This window comes from Nicotiana attenuata, unplaced genomic scaffold (assembly GCF_001879085.1).
Source record: "Nicotiana attenuata strain UT unplaced genomic scaffold, NIATTr2, whole genome shotgun sequence".
NCBI classification, from domain to species: Eukaryota; Viridiplantae; Streptophyta; class Magnoliopsida; order Solanales; family Solanaceae; genus Nicotiana; species Nicotiana attenuata.
Window position 1 is genome coordinate 74,724 of NW_017673812.1, and position 17,270 is coordinate 91,993.

The 17,270-nt window shown below is 36.2% G+C and overlaps 2 protein-coding genes across 2 annotated transcripts; one reads left to right on the forward strand and one right to left on the reverse strand.

Annotated features, from left to right (window-relative positions):
* The first annotated feature begins 651 nt into the window (after positions 1 to 651).
* LOC109217355 (pectinesterase-like) lies at positions 652 to 2,790 on the forward strand. Its single transcript, XM_019381595.1, has 2 exons — positions 652 to 1,732; positions 1,974 to 2,790. Exons 1-2 carry the CDS (start codon positions 760 to 762, stop codon positions 2,651 to 2,653), a joined length of 1,653 nt encoding a protein of 550 aa, XP_019237140.1. The 5' UTR covers positions 652 to 759; the 3' UTR covers positions 2,654 to 2,790.
* A 10,379-nt stretch (positions 2,791 to 13,169) lies between these two features.
* LOC109217354 (pectinesterase-like) lies at positions 13,170 to 15,242 on the reverse strand. Its single transcript, XM_019381594.1, has 2 exons — positions 14,148 to 15,242; positions 13,170 to 14,047 (listed from the first exon to the last, which is right to left on the reverse strand). Exons 1-2 carry the CDS (start codon positions 15,100 to 15,102, stop codon positions 13,335 to 13,337), a joined length of 1,668 nt encoding a protein of 555 aa, XP_019237139.1. The 5' UTR covers positions 15,103 to 15,242; the 3' UTR covers positions 13,170 to 13,334.
* Positions 15,243 to 17,270: the final 2,028 nt, after the last annotated feature.

Below are 17,270 nucleotides of genomic sequence, written 5' to 3' on the forward strand. Positions count from 1 at the left end.
AGTAAGAGAGAACCTCCTCATCTCGTGGCTAGGAACATCTATGTAGATGAGATTGGATTTATAGTGCTAATTAAGGGTGGTATAATGATTCTAAAAGGTCACTAAAATGAAATTTATAATAAGGTTATCTGTTTTTTGAAAAAGTAACTATGCATTATTAATAAACTTAATCAGTTTCATGCACTTTTCCTTTTTCGTTCGAAAAAAATAACGATGCATTGTATCAATTTGTTTTCAAAGGGGAAAGTTTAGCATTGAAACATTTTAGTTATCACTTTATTTATTTGATTAATGCGTTATCTAACTCTGTACGCCTTAACACTTGTATCAATAACGTGATTACGTGAATGTTAACGAGTAAAAGATGATAATTTGCTGATATAAAGTTTTTTTGCTGATAGTTATAAAATGTGATATTCAAAGGGTAAATCTATATAATGCACAAGTTAGAAACAAACAGGAATAGAATTGACCAGTAAAATTCCATTTACCAAACCTTAATTGTAGGAAAATTCAAAGTTAAAAATGAACACTAATTAACAGCCTCGTCTTTCCTTAAGACCATTTCACATCCTCACATCCTCAACAGAAACCAACAATAATTTCTTTGTTCCATTACACTATAAATAGGTTATCCATTTTGAACAAATATATCCTTCAGAGCCAAGGGGCATGTACACTCTCTAATAAGAAAACACCCCCCAAAAGCTCTGCTATCAATAGAACAAAACGAAAAAAAAAGAAGAAAATTACAAAATTATGGCTAACAAAATAGCCATTGCTGGGTTAGCCTCAATTCTTGTTGTGGCTTGTGTGGTAGCAGCAGCTGTTACCATTACCAAAAGAAATAGCAGTGATTCATCATCTAATAATGATAGCCAAATTTCAACCTCAACAAAATCAGTACAAGCAATGTGTCAACCAACTGATTATAAAGAAGCTTGTGAAAAAAGTCTTGCATCAGCCAAGAACACAAGTGATCCAAAAGAACTTATAAAAGTGGCATTTGAATCAACTATTACTGATATTAAAAATGCCATGAAAAATACTAGCTTGATTCAAGAAGCTGCTAAAGATCCAAGAACCAAAGATGCTTTACAAACTTGTGAATCTCTTCTTAATGTCTCTATTGATGATTTAAGAAGGTCATTTGATAAAGTTGGTACCTTTGATATCAACAAGATTAAGGATTATACTGATGATTTAAAGACATGGATTAGTGCTTCAATTACTTATCAAGAAACTTGTTTAGATGCTTTTGAAAACACAACTGGTGAAACTGGTGAGAAAATGAAAAAATTACTAAAAACTGCAGGGGAACTTACTAGTAATGGTCTTGCTATGGTTTCTAGTTTTGGTGAAATGCTTACGAATTTGCATATCCCTGGTATTAGTCGACGATTATTGACAACAGATTCTGACTACACATCAGCCTTTGTTGAGGCCGGTTCTCGTCGCCTTCTTCAAGTTTCTGGTGCAAAGCCTAATGCTGTGGTTGCTCAAGATGGAAGTGGACAATATAAGAGTATCAAAGAAGCACTTAAAGCTGTGCCCCCTAAGAATAACCAGACCTATGTTATCTTAATCAAGGCTGGTGAATATAAGGAAATGGTTGATATTCCTAGGAGTATGATAAATGTTGTCTTTATTGGTGAAGGCCCAACCAAGACCAAGATTACTGGCAATAAGAATTTTGCTGATGGCACTGGCACTTATCACACTGCCACCGTTGGTAAGTCATATATGAGTTTATGTTTTGTACACAAACGCCGTTTAACTTGATCTACAGATAACTATTTACTTCAGTCATGCAGGTATATATATATATATATATATATAACAACTTGAAGAGTAATTAATAACTTGCCATAACCAATTAAATTTCCCTATAAACAGTTAAGCACTTGGTCATAATATATACTGGAGTAGTAGAGTTTAAAGAGTGTGTGTATAAACTCTTGTACAACGTGCAGCCGTGAATGGAGATGGATTCGTAGCAAGGGATATAGGATTCGAGAACACAGCAGGAGCAAAGAAGCACCAAGCAGTTGCGCTCCGCGTGTCAGCTGACAAGACAGTTTTCTACAACTGTAACATAGATGGATACCAAGACACACTCTACACACATTCCTACAGACAATTCTACAAGGACTGTACTATAACAGGCACCATTGACTTCATCTTTGGTGATGCATCGGCCGTGTTCCAGAACTGCAAAATGATTGTCAGAAAACCAGGTGACAATCAAGCTTGTATGGTCACTGCTCAAGGAAGAAAAGATCATCGCGGAGTTGGTGCAATCGTATTACAAAACTGCGATATCAGAGCTGAGCCAGCTTTTACTAGCGCGCAGCCACCAATTAAAGCGTATCTTGGACGTCCATGGAAAGAATATTCAAGAACTATTATTATGCATTCCTATATCGACGCGTTTATTGATCCTGAAGGCTGGGCTCCATGGAATGGAAATTTTGCACTTAATACTTTGTTTTATGCAGAGTATCAGAATAGAGGACAAGGAGCAAATATTGATAAAAGAGTTAAATGGGGTGGTTATAAAAGAAACATTTCACCACAAGAAGCTGAGAAATATGCTCCTGCTCATTTTATTGACCAAGATAACTGGATTAAGAAGACTGGTATTTCCTACTAGGAAATCATATTGGCTTCGCGTCATGAATGTTTAACTTAAAAATATCCTTTTAACAAGTTTATTTTTATTACAGATAAAAATATGTACTCAATTATATATGTTTATTTAGTTTTCTATTACTCCTATCTAGTTTGCTTTTCCCAATTCTTTTTTCGTACCTTGCGATGTACTTAGTTTTAGCTTATTGATATCTATATTTTAGCTTATGCAAATTCATAAGTTAATTCAACTTGACTTCAGCTTGTTCATTCTTTTAATTTCCCACTTTTATTTGCATTATTATATCTCCCTAAAATCTATTTCATGGTTTCTTTTAACCGTAAAATTTTGGGTTGCTCTGTGTTCATATATATATATATATATATATATATAATATTTGTCCTCTACCTCCCATTTTTTTCTTTTTTTATTCTGTTGTTGTAAATTAATATAAGTTATGGAAATTTTATCGAGAATTATGTTACCACACCACTCAATAAGTACTAACTATAGAAGTTAGTAGGATAAATGATGTACAAGCATAAGTTGAGCATTTGTCTGAACTTCTCAATGTTATTATAAGACTAATTTGTGGATGAAATCACCAATATATTGGTTTATATGTTGTACAAAAACAAGTACAGAAATATCTCAGCAATGCATAACTTCCCAAGTTATACGAGATGTGTTGTAAAATCAATTCTTTCCAGAATTATTGAGTCATTTTCCTATATATCCCCTAACCACCACCTACTGAATTAGAAATACTCAGTTCAGAATTCAAGAATTGAACTTATAAATTATAGTATCATAGAATAAAAGTGGAACAGAATTCACATCAAATGTAAGACGGTATAGGGTAAATATGCTCATATTAAATGTTCGCATAATAAAACGACACGTGGAGCCGAATGCATATGGAAAGCGAGGCAAATGACAATCCAGTCCGAAGGCAGCAATCTCGTTTGTTCCCGAAGTGAATGTTGTTCATAAATACAAAATAAATATCTGTGCATTTAATGGAGAATATACTATAGCTTTTAAGTACGTAGTCCGTTACATAGAATGTAGCATACAATGCCTACCGTTACACATTCTTCAATGACTCTCATAATTATCATTTAAGAGGGGCTTGATCCTAGAACCTTGTTCCCTAGGAACAACCATAAATAGTGAGCTCAACAGCCATTGTAAGGGACGAATTCTCTGACAAGCTTATGCTACATACTGTTCAATGCTCAATAATATTTTATCTTCTTGCTTATTAATATCGTTACTATTGCCCCCGGAAGCTATGCCCCCGGAAACTTTATAAATACGTAAGTTTATAAAGTTTACTTCGTGACATTAATCAAAGGCATAATAGGACATTTCGAGAGATTTTATTGACGTACTTTCTCATGCATTACATTCATTTATACATATATATTGACCCATGACCAGATGGCGTTATATACGCGTATATATGTATATTATATGTATATGGGATATGGGAAAGTGGTTATGGCGTTATATACGCACCACCACCTGATCACCTGGTATACGTTGATGATTTTGCCCACAGAGGCCGAGGTGATGTGATGGGATGCCCTCAGAGGCTTGATGATGTTATGAACACATGTACCTATGCACGACATGACATTCATACGCATATGCATGACACTATAAGTATTTCATGATTTACAGAGTTATCCAGACTTACAGGTTAAGTCATTTACTCTATATTTCTTCCATGTCTTTTATGTACTTATTTATGAGCCTTACATACCGGTACATTATTCGTACCGACGTCCGTTTTGCATGGGGACGCTGCGTTTCATGCCCGCAGGTCCTGATAGATAGGTCAAGAGTCCTCCAAGTAGGCTATCAGCTCAGCAGAAGATGTTGGTGCGCTCCATTTGCTCCGGAGTTGCTTGTTTGGTCAGTTTGATTTAGACGCGTATTGTTTGGTATGGCGGGGCCCTATCCCGACATTTATGCTAAGTGTGTACTCTTAGAGGCTTGTAGACAGATGTCATGTATACGAATGCTTGTGTGGCCTTGCTGGCCTATGTTTTGAGTTTACAAATGATCATGTTGGCCTTACAGGCCCGTATATCACATGTATAAGTTTTTATATCAGGTTGGGTCATCCTATATTGTGTATTCCCCTATTTCTATTTTGGTTAGCCCATGACGGTCCGTTTGGCCTATCTGCCAATGAAAGTACAATAAGAAAGATATATTATGTTGGTACTCGGTTAAGTAAGGTACTGGGTGCTTGTTGCGGCCCATAGGTTTGGGTCGTGACAAAAGTGATATCAGAGCAGTTCTGTCCTAGAAGTCTACAAGCCGTGTCTAGTAGAGTCTTGTTTATGGGTGTGTTGTGCACCACACTTATAAATAGGAGGCTTCATGTCATTTAGGACTGGCACTCTTTCTTCTTACTCTAAATCGTGTGGTAGAGCTTAGTTGTAAGAACTCAGTTTCCTAAACTCTATCTTATTTATAATACGACGATGCCTACATCTAGAAAAATGGTTGGTAAGAGATTGCATGTGGCTGTGAAAGAATTGAGTCAGAGGAACTCGATTTTGCATCATGCTTATAATGAGTAACTGTAAGGTCTTCAGCAAATCATGCGTGTACTAAAAGGTGTAAGGTTATTGATAAGGAGTCTTAAGGCAAGAATACTTATCCATTCTTATGGTAAAAAAAGGAATAACAGAATCCGAAGGTAGACACAAGTTTCAGCAAGTAAAAGAAGCAAGGTGAAGAATGGTACGAGGTACCTAGTTAATAAAGATTATCATTATTTACCATTCAGGAAGGGAGATATAAGCATTTTGAGTTACCTTCAACAGTGACACAGAGGTATGTAATTACCCATCTCAGGCTAACAAGTGTAGTTTAAGAAAAGGACGGGGTATCAGGATCCGGCTGGGGTTAGAGTACCCCAAAATGGTGAATGGATTGTTTGCGTTAGTTGACATTTCCGAAGGATATTAGAAATGTGCTAATAGATCTCCTTGTGAGACACCCAGATGGTGCACTCTAAAATAGTACAGCTGGAAATGAGTACTACAAAGATAGGCACTTGAATCCTTGAAGGGATAAATATTACCTTAGTGTGGCTCGCGTCCCTATTAGAGTGAGAACGTTAAGCAACCCAAAGAGCCACTCGATGGAGCAAGGGGAGCTAAAAGCAAAAGAATGTCTTGTTCGAATTTTTGGAATAAAGTGATAGCCATAAATGCTAGCGGGAAATAAGAAGAGAGTTAATTAAGCATTATGAGTAAGATGTGATACATGGATGACAACGGTAGGTCAAAAAGATGACAGTATTACAGAGTTTATAGTCAAGTGAAGGAAAAGATGAGAGGTGACAGGCCTTGAGATAACAAAAGAGTATAGGCCATAAAGTCATATCCTCACTTCGAGAAATAAGTTCATGACTCCAACGAAACTACCAGAAGGAAAATTTAGACCCCAGAATAATAGAAATCAGTATGGGCTGGTGAACAAGATAAACTAAACATGAACTAGGGTCTGAGTGATTGGATAATAGTCGGCATCATGAGAGTTTCAGATTTCGTTCCAGTGATAGTAGAATGGACAACAGAAGAAGATTCATGAGAAATTCAGAGAATGGTCATTCAGGAAGACGCTTCCCTAAAGCAAGAAATGTGAGCAAAGTTAAGCTTAAGAGACTATATGTGCCAGTTATACTAAATGCCACCCTCGCGAGTAAGGAAATCTATTATCCTTGGTATAGAAGGATTACCGCGAGGCGAGCAAGGGTCATCGATGATGTGAAAAGATGCCAAAGATGAAGAGGTAAAACATCTATACGTAGATCATCGTAGCGCTAAATCTTAGTACTCCCCTAAAGGGGGGAATATGGGGTGATGTGGTATTAAGTCAAAATTAAGTGGTTCTAGTAACTATGAAATGGTAAAGGAAGAATGCAATAAAAATGAGAAAGGGATGAGATTACACTTATTCAAATCCTAAAGAAATGCTACGATTCTAGGACATTATGCAAACACGACGTCAAGGAAAGGAAGTAAGGGTTCATGCCCGAGATGTTATCGATGGATAAGGATCCAGTGCGAGACGTAAGTTAAGACAAAGGAAATAACCTAAGAAAGATTACGCGGAATATTGATATGAGAATGGACCAACGGGTAGTTAGTAGTTGATTTAGGAAGAGCCTAGTTATGGCTAGGCAAGAGATTGCAGCAGATCGTGCAAGATAAACATAGCAAAACCCAATATAGTAAATCCAGCCTCGCAGTTGTGACATTGTATTACTTGAGATATATTCAGATAGGAGTTGAGGAAGTTGAAGGTACCGTATGAGTGTTACCACTGGGAAGACAGTCAAAATATTAAGTTTAGAAGCAACCATACAAGCACAAGGGCATGGAGATAAGTAACTACGGATAATTATAGGCAAGGAAGGACATCAAAATTCCGTCGAGTATACGATGTAATAGGGTCATATCTTTACAAGAGTCAGAAGGTCTTCCCTAAGTACTACAACGAAAGATTAACTGAGGAAATAAGGAAGAAAGCTTCAGCCTAAACATGGTAACTTGAAAGAGAAATGGTCATGTAAAAAAATAGTCTCACAACAACATTGTACGCCCTCCATCAGAAGGTGGAACCTACCGTGGCTAATGAACGGGAAGTAAAATCAAAAGTAATATTCGAGATCATATGTGTGGTCCCAAATCAGTCCCAACTCGCACGAAAGCCCACCACTAAAATGACTACAACACAAAACACTAAAAAGACATACCCTTTCAGCACTTCAATCATGAGTATCAAGCGACACTTGAACAAGTCAGTACCTCTTCCCCTGATGATGGTTCTTCATGCATAGAAGGTAAATCGAACAAATATTAACCTATAGCACTAATTACCACTGAATATCGAATGAAAACGAAGCAGAATCAATGGACATATATCGCTTTGGACGGATTTTACTGGAATCGAATTTGGGACTTAGGTTTTTTTTGGTCGTTTGTCTTTAGGAATGTGTAAAAATGAGAGGCTTATTAGGAAGAGGGTAATTATATTTGGTTTTACCCGGTAAAAAAGTCTTATGTGTCATTGTAAAAACCGTGGAATTTTTTTATTGGTTACATTATCCAAGCTAGCAGCGCGTAATAACGCGCGTGAATTTTTTTTATAAACTCAGGTCGGACGTGTTAAACTAGTGCAGAAAAGGTATAGTAAAAGTGTTCCGGTGGAAAATCTTAGTTGAGATGTTCAAGTAAAATTTCTTTGATAGTTAAAGTGTCTGTCTATGTATTCTGCCAACAATAATTGATGGTGTCTATGAACGATGAAGAGTATTTTAGTAATATCATCATTTCTTATGGGCATTTTTCCATTTCTCAATTGCAGCTCTTTCTACCATCACTCTTCATGAGACGTGTTTTAGTGTTGCTTCTAGAAACATTCTGCGTCTGCTTCTTCAGTGTTGCTTAAGCTCTCTACCAACAGGTTCTAATTCTTTTGTTGAATACTACTACAAAAGAAGTTTATAACAACAAAAGTTTGTGGAATAATCGACTTTCAAGAAGGATACAAAGTATGAAAGAATTTACTATGTTGCAAGCACATATTTCATAATTTTCTAGTGATCCTGTACAAATATTTTGTTCCTCAATGGATGTTTATAGTATGAAGGCTACTGACACTATGACAAGGTCTAGAATTGGTTGTATGAGAGGTTTCACCCACTGGATGTGGAGACTAATTCAATGGAGCTAATATTATTATAGAAATCCAACGCCTACTTATGCCTCTATCGTTGATGACTGCAGATTATTAATGCAAATGTTAGGGAGCCTGACAACACGACACAACTTCAGGCAAGGGAACATGGTGGCACATCTTTTGTAGAAGGAGGGTTCCAAGCAGGCCAACCCTAATGCCATTGTTCATCATCCAGTTTTTCTCCATCTGTTAGTTTAGCTATTCTAGCATATAAAGAAGTGACAAATTTTGTCAGACTCAATGGATAATATGTGCAATAATTTGGCCAGATTTGATAATATAGCTACCCTTATGTAATAAGGAATGTTTGTTTAAGACTATTAAGTTTTTGTTATGATAATATCCAAATCCCTTATTACCAAAAAGTAGTATGAAGGAGAAAAGATTCCTTTCTCAGCAGACATGCTACACGATTGAAATAAGTACAAATTCTCAGCATTAATATGTTAACTGGACAAATGACAACTAACGATGTCGGGCATATGCTCGTGCACAGCACGGACACCGTCCATCTAGTTACTAAATAAAGAATTTGGTGAAAATGAACAAAATGAAGAGAAAAGTATTAGTGTGCCAATTTCATATTCTTAGCTATCATTAGAAAAGGGAATATAGAGCTCTAGTAAAATAAAATACAACATTGCAAAGCGCAAAAAAAAAAGATTAAACGGGGCAATCCAGGGCAAAAATTTTAAAAATGCTAAATAGGGCAGGGCATGGCGGGTCAAAAGTTTAGCAGGCTAAAGCTTGCCCTGCCCCGCCCCAATAATCATCCCTACAAAAAGATTTTTCGTGATCTAATTCCACCTAATTCGTGCGAACCATGTAGTTCGCCATGTTGATGGCCATCCTATCCAACATTCGCATCACCTCTTTCGACTCTGAATCCATGGATATGTACATACTGAGAGAATTGGTCTTTGATGCCGCTGGTATGATCTGAGCTAAAATTCAAAGATCGAGCTAAAAATTAGGTTAAGAAAAAAGTAAAACTAATAGGAGCTAACAATATTCTCATTCAATCCTTTCTAGGTGTGAGCCCTTGGCTCTTATAAATACTAGTCTAGCCCATGGTCGATTTTTGGCTTTTTGGGAAAAAACTTTAGAAAACTTATTTTCATACATTAGGACTGGTTTGTTTAGCATTTATTGATGTAACAAAGTAACTTGTTACTAGATACGAGCGAATTGATGGTGGAATCAAGAGGTAAAGCTATAGTTGAGGCTTGAACTCTGTACGATGCATCGAGGTAAGTGTTTGGTCTAACCTTAGCTTGAGGGAATATGAGTTTGGTCTTATATGCTATGTGTTATGTATTGAGTACGACGTATAGGCATGGTGACGAGTATCTATAGTTGGTATCAGAGCTCTAGGTTGCTTAGGTCTCACAATTCACGGACAAACTTAGTAGAGTCTGAGGGATCGGTACGGAGACGTTTGTATTTATCCTCAGAGGCTGCAGAGTTAGGAAAAACTTCACATCTATTCTTCTCTGTCGTGTGATTTTGTTCTCCCACTGCTAAAATGAACCCTCTACTCGTTTTCTTTCACGAATGGCGAGGTCATGTACCGCTTCTTCATCCGAGCAGCAGCTCAGACCGGTGATGGATCAACTACAGCTTCAGATGCCTTGTGGAGGTTGGACAGGTTCACCAAGCTCTTTACTACTACTTTTGTCGGTACATCTTCTGAGGATCCCCAGAATTATTTGGACAGCTGTCATGAGGTGCCTTTCGTTTGTCTGGATCCGCCGAGACTTGGTGGAGAGATTATTGTTTGGCTGGACCAGCTGGGTCACCAGCTTTGACTTGGGATCAGTTCTCTCAGCTATTTCTGGAGAAGTTTCTTCCTATCACTCAGAGGGAGAACTATCAGAGGCAGTTTGAGCGCCTCCAGCACGGTTCCATGACCGTTACTCAGTACGAGACCAGGTTTATCAAGTTGGCCCGTCATGCTCTGTTTATACTTCCCAGTGAAAGAGAGAGAGTGAGGAGGTTCATTGAGGGACTTATCCAGCCTATTCGACTTCATATGGCTAAGGAGACGGGGAGTGAGATTTCTTTCCAGGAGGCGGCCAATGTGGCCAGGAGGGTTGAGATGGTTTTGTCACAGGGAGGTGGTCAAGGGTCTGACAAGAGGCCTCGTCATTCAGGCAGTCAGTGGTACCTCGTCTGGAGGCAGGGATTCGTATGGTAGAGGCCAGTCTCCTAGGCCTTTTCAGTCGGCACTTCAGATTTCTCATGGTGCTTCAGCTTGCCGTGGTTCTCATATACAGTATTTTGATTAGCAGTTCTACAGTGCACCACCAACTCCTATCAGTGCACCGCAGCTACAGAGTTTCCGGGGTGGCCATTCAGGTCGTCAGGGTCAGCAGTCTCAGCAGCCGAGGACTTGTTATACTTGTGGTGATACAGGTCATATTGCTAGATTTTGTCCTCGAGCATCGGGCAGCTCTCAGCATCAGGGTTCTCGTGCCATGGTTCCGGCACCGAGTGTTCCATAGCCTGCCCAGCCAGCTAGAGGTGGAGGTAGAGGTATTAAAGGCTGAGGTCAGGCCGCTAGAGGTGGAGGCTAGCTAGTAGGAGGCCGTCCTAGAGATGTAGTTCAGAGCGGTGGGGCCCAGCCCCGATTTTATGCTCTTCCAGCCAGGCCGGAGGCTGAGGCTTCCGATGCAGTCATCACAGGTATGGTTCTGGTTTGTAGTAGGGATGCTTCAGTGCTATTTGATCCACGGTCTACCTACTCTTATGTGCCGTCTTATTTTGCGCCGTATCTGGTCATGCCCGGTGATTCTCTAAGTGCTCTTGTTTATGTGTCCACCCCGGTGGGTGATTCTAATTGGGGGTCTTGAGACCCGAGTAGACTTATTACTTCTGGACATGGTCGATTTCGATGTCATACTGGGGATGGACTGGTTGTCACCTTACCACGCCATCACGACTCCCGAGGGTGGAAAATCCGGATCGTGACAGATCTGAGCTAAAATTCAAAGATCGAGCTAAAAATTAGGTTAAGAACAAAGTAAAACTAATAGGAGCTAACAATATTCTCATTCAATCCTTTCTAGGTGTGAGCCCTTGGCTCTTATAAATACTAGTCTAAGCTCCCAAAAAAAGTGGTTACGCTTCTATGCTCTAACAAAATTGGCAGGGACTGAATTGAAAAGGGCACACACAAATACTCAAATCTATAAATAAAAGAACTTATATTGAAAAGCATAGGGACCTAATTGTATCCACTAAAACTTATAATAGCCTCCTTTAGTCTTTACCAGCCATAAAGTGCATTCTTTAAGCCTCTCATACAAATTGTGGAAGCATTAAATTTTCACCAGTTAGATAGTTAAATTCTCGAAACATGACGCGTGAATCAAAATTTGCATTTCAAGAGAGTTGAAAAAAATATTATTTGATCGAGAGGTTCTATATATCTGCTCGATTTCTTTAGTTAAATATACCAGTTTATTTAAGAGTAAATTTCATGGATGGTTATTCACATTTTTGTTCATTACTCAAAAGTCATTTTTCTTTCTTTTGTTACGTAAAAGTCATTCAAATCTGTGTTCATTAACCAAAAGTCATTTTTCTTTCTTTTGTTACACAAAAAATATTTTACTATGCTCTAGTTATCACAATAATCACTTTGATCAGATTTTACAAACTTTTCACTTGAAAAGTCTATTATGCCCTTGACATTATAAATCTTCCTATTTATGTAATATACTCGTACATTTAATTCTTTCTAAATATTAAATTTTATAATATATAAGTAGCATTATTAAATTTGTCAGTAACATTAGCGTGAACAAATCTCAAGTTCACATTCTTAATCATGCTTAATAAAATATGTTTAATGAAAATTAAAAATTCAAAGTTCATTGATTTATCAGCCAAGCCATACCCATTAATTTAATAAATAAAATACTCACATTTAGCAAAATGACACGTCAGATTAATACTTTTAAATAAATAATATTAACAGATAAAGCTTTAAAAAGCTTAATATTAAATACAAATATCTTTAAAAAATTTTAAAAAACTTTATTGACTATAAAAAGCTATCATTTGTTAAAAAAATATGTCTTTATTATTTTAAATAAATATTAAATATAAATATTTTTTTATCATTTTTATTTTAAAAATATGTTCATGTTTGAATATGATTAAACAAATGGAGTGCCATGGAGAAATTAAATGTACAGATATACTATAAAAATAAGAAATAAAATAATTTAAAATTAATAATAAGTAAAATATCTAGGTAAAAATATATTATATAGTGTATAATATAGAAGTTATTACATAAATGAGAGGATTAATGTCAAGGACATAATAGCTTTCAAGTAAAAGTATTATAAAATCTTGCCAATGTGACTTTTGTGAACAGAGCAAAGTAAGATAATTTTTTGTGTAACAAAAGAAAGAAAAGTGACTTTTGGGTAATACACAAAGTTGAATGATTTTTACGTAATAAAAAGAAGAAAAATGACTTTTGCGTAATATACACAAAATTAAATCAAATGACCAACCATGAAATTTACTCGTTTATTTAATAAACAAATTGATGGAAAAGGGAAAAGTTTTACATTTTAGTCTAAACGAAAAGTATTGCTTCTATAAATTTTAAAAAAGAAAATTTATTATGCATTCACTACCACCCTTGTCGGTGAGCTTTTATTTTTAAACGGATGTGTGAAGATTTATACAAGTGATCCGAACTTGTTAGACTATTGTTGTATTATTGGACACTAGAGAAAGACAAAATATATATTGGTCAAGAAAACTCATATTCTCTTATTCAATAATTTTATTCAAATACAGGAGCAAAAACAAAATAGTAGTCCCAATTAAGGGACAAAACAGAAAAGAATAAACATAATGAAGTAGTAATTGTAATTTTTTTGAAGGTTACATCAAAAGAAAAAAAAAAAAATTACACCTTCATCATGCCAGCCTCATAGGGAATATCAGCCTTAGGAAGGAAGGTATTGTCTGTGGGATTAATAAATACACCAGCAGTAAATGAATTTGCAACATCTCCTGAAATTCCCCTCTGGTAACCTCTCCAATGACTAACCCTTTTGTCAAGGCTAGCTCCTGCACCTCTATTCTGATACTCAGCGTACCAACAAGTATGTATTCCAAACTCAGTTGTATTCCATGGAGCCCACCCTGCTGGATCAATGAATCCGTCGATAAACGATTGCATGATTATTGTTCGTGAATATTCCTTCCATGGACGTCCAAGAAACGCCTTCTTTGGTGGTATTGCTGCTAGGAACTCTGGTTCTGCTTTGATCTCACAATTTTGTATAACGAATGCACCTTTCGAAGCAGGCGTGGTCCTTCCCTGAGCAGTTACCATGCAGCTCTGGTTATCACCTGGCCTCCTTACTATTAATTTGCAGTTTTGGAATACGGCTGCTGCATCACCAAACACGAAATCTATGGTTCCTGAAATGATACAATCGCGATAAAACTGTCTACCAGAGTGTGCGTATAGTGTGTCTTGATAACCATCGATTTTGCAGTTGTAGATAACTGCCTTGTCAGCATTCACTCGTAGTGCAACTGCTTGTTCTTGTGCTGGTCCTGCTGTGTTCTCGAATCCTATATCCCTAGCCACGAAACCTTCTCCACTCACACCTGCATGCACCCAACAATTAATTTAATTTCTAAGTTAAGTTACTCGATCACTATTAACTTAATTTGAGAAAAAGAGAATGAGAGAGAGAGAAAGACTTACCAACAGTGCAAGTATGCCAAGTTGAACCAATGCCAGGTCCCTTGACGGCCTTATTACCAGTAATTTTGGTCTTGGTTGGGCCTTCACCAATAAACACAACGTTTGTCATGCCTTTTTGGACTTCAACGTATTCTTTGTATATACCAGCCTTGATTAGGATAACAAATGGCTCTGTATTCTTCTTTGGCACAGCTTTAAGTGCATCAGTAATGGTCTTATATTGTCCACTACCATCCTGAGCAACCACGGCGTTAGGCTTGGCGTTAGATATTTGAAGGAGCTTACGGTTGCTAGCCTCAACAAACGAAGATTCATCACTAGTTAACAATTTTCGGGTGAGGCCTGTGGTTTGTGTGATCATTTCACCGAAGCTATTGACCATGGCTAGACCATTGATACTTAGCTCCCGAGTTGTGTTCAATAACTTCACCATTTTCTCACCTGTATCACCATCTGTTTTTTCAAAAGCGTCCAAGCAAGTTTCCTCGTAAGCGACCACAGCGCTAAGCCATGTCTTAAGGTCATCGACGATGTCTTTAATCTTTGTAAGATCAAAGCTTTCCAATTTCGATATAGAAGTCCTTAGATCTTCAACGGCAAGATCAAAGAGCTCTTCACAAGCGTGAAGCGCGTCTTTGGTTTTAGGATCACTAGCAGCTTGCATGATCAAATCAGTATTCATGATTGCATTTTTAATGTCAGTCACAGTAGCTTCAAATGCCACTTTGATAAAATCCTTTGGATCAGAAGCATTTTTGGCTGAGGAAAGAGTTTTTTCACAAGTTTGTTTGTAAGGTGTAGGTTGGCACATAGCTTCTACTGATTTTGTAGAAGTTGTGACTTGGCCAGAAGATGAAGTTTCATCATTTTTTGTGAGTGTAACACATGCTGCTACAACACAAGCCACCACAAGAATTGAGGCTATTCCACCAATGACCACTTTCTTATTAGCCATTTTCTTGTTTTTTTTCTTCTTTTTTTGGGATTTTTCGATCAAAAGGGAGTTCCCTATGAAAAAACCCCTTTGGTTCTCCTTAATTACACAAGAGAGAACTCTAAGGGGTTAATTGAGAAGGCTGTGTTTATTTCCTGTTGTTTCTGGCTTGTCATTTCTCTCTTATTTATAGTAAGGAGGAGCAATATATTTGTGTGGATTACCTTAAATTTTTCTTGGAATGTGATGATCCGAAATCAACTGTCTATCCTCTCTATTTTAGTGGTATATTTTTACTTTGTCAATACCACCAGTTTAATTTGTATGACTTGTTCTCTTCCTCCAGAAAATATGGGATCTCATTTCTTCCTTTACAAATTATTCGCCTCAAATTTAATGATATACTTTTTACCAAAAAATCTTATTCTCCCGACTCATTCATTTTTTTAACAATAACATATATGTATTCAGAATATTAATTAGTACAATGTTGTCAAAATTTTAAACCCGCGTATTCTCAAAAATATTGAAAACAATGAGTTAGGACAAATTTTTAAGTCAACAAGAATTAAGTGATATATTATAGAGATAGACTAAAAAAAATTTCAATAAAGAATCACCAATAACAATGATGAACCTAGTTAAGCCAAAATTAAAGGGAGGAAACAAAAATGAAATTTGGCAGGTCAATTGAATTCTCAATACTCATTAATTGTTGTACGTACTTAAAAGCTTCTGTATTCGGGAAAGTATACAGTAGTTATTTTGGATTGCTTCTCGGGGGAGTCATATACAATTATACATAATTAAAATCAAGAGCTTTTTGTTTTCGTGTATTCTGTCAAGATCTAACACTCTAAGGCGTCGTTTGGTAGGGTGCATAGGAATAATGCTGAATAGGGTGTATAATTAGTAATGTTAGTATTAGTTATGTTGGTATTAGTTATGCTGACATCACTACTAGAATCCCTGTAAAAAGCGACCAAAGATTAGCGACCAAATTTGGTCTGTCAAAAAAAGCGACCAAAGTTGGTCGCCAAACTGCCGAAAATAATAAAAAAAAATATTTGAAATACTTTAGCGATCAAAGTTGGACGCTATTTGGTCGCAAATTTAGTCAAACTGTTGACTGGACTAGTCAGACTTGTTTGGTCAAAGATGTACTGAGATTAGCGACCAATGTTGGTCGCTTAAGCGGGACCCACATAAATTTTTTTAATAATTTTATTATTATTTTATAAAACTTATAAAATATAAATATATATAATTTAAAACTTGCGACCAAAGTTGGTCGCTAACTGAAGGATAAGTTGATAGCGACCAACATTGGTCGCTAAAGCGGGACCCAATTATTATATTTCAATAAATATATATTTATTTAAAATAAATTATAAAATATAAATAAATATAATTCAAAAGTTAGCGACCAAAGTTGGTCGCTTAACTAAATAGAGACCAATGTTGGTCGCAAATGTGGGACCCTGTTCTAACATTTAATAATTTTTATTATTAATTTAAATATTATATAAAATATAAATAAATCTGATTAAAATTTAGTGACCAAACTTGGTCGCTAAATTAAATTCATGTACAGTTAGTGACCAACTTTGGTCGCTAAATTAAATTCATTTACAGTTAGCGACCAAAGTTGGTCTCTATATGGTCAAAATTAAAAATCACTTTTATATTTACTATGTAAATAATATATAGTAAATAATATAAATGTAAGTCGTTAATACTTTTGTAATACAAGGGATGAATAGTACTACGAAGTGGGCGTGTGTGTCTATATATATAATATATATATATACTTACGCTATATTATGCACTAAGTATAAGTGTATTAGGTAATAGCGTATCGAATATAGCTTATATATATATAATATATGTACTTACGCTATACTATGCACTAAGTATAAGTGTATTAGGTAATATGGTATCGAATATAGCTTATATATATATAATATATGTACTTACGCTATACTATGCACTAAGTATAAGTGTATTAGGTAATACCGTATCGAATACAGCTCATATATATATAATATATGTACTTACGCTATACTATGCACTAAGTATAAGTGTATTAGGTAATACCGTATCGAATACAACTCATATATATATAATATATGTACTTACGCTATACTATGCACTAAGTATATCGGAATTAGGTAATACCGTATCGAATA

Coding starts and splice junctions, on each gene's coding strand:
- LOC109217355 (XM_019381595.1), top strand. CDS start 760: ATGGCTAACAAAATAGCCATTGCTGGGTTAGCCTCAATTCTTGTTGTG. Junction 1,733..1,973: donor TTATCACACTGCCACCGTTG/GTAAGTCATATA, acceptor TACAACGTGCAG/CCGTGAATGGAGATGGATTC.
- LOC109217354 (XM_019381594.1), bottom strand. CDS start 15,102: ATGGCTAATAAGAAAGTGGTCATTGGTGGAATAGCCTCAATTCTTGTG. Junction 14,048..14,147: donor TTGGCATACTTGCACTGTTG/GTAAGTCTTTCT, acceptor GGGTGCATGCAG/GTGTGAGTGGAGAAGGTTTC.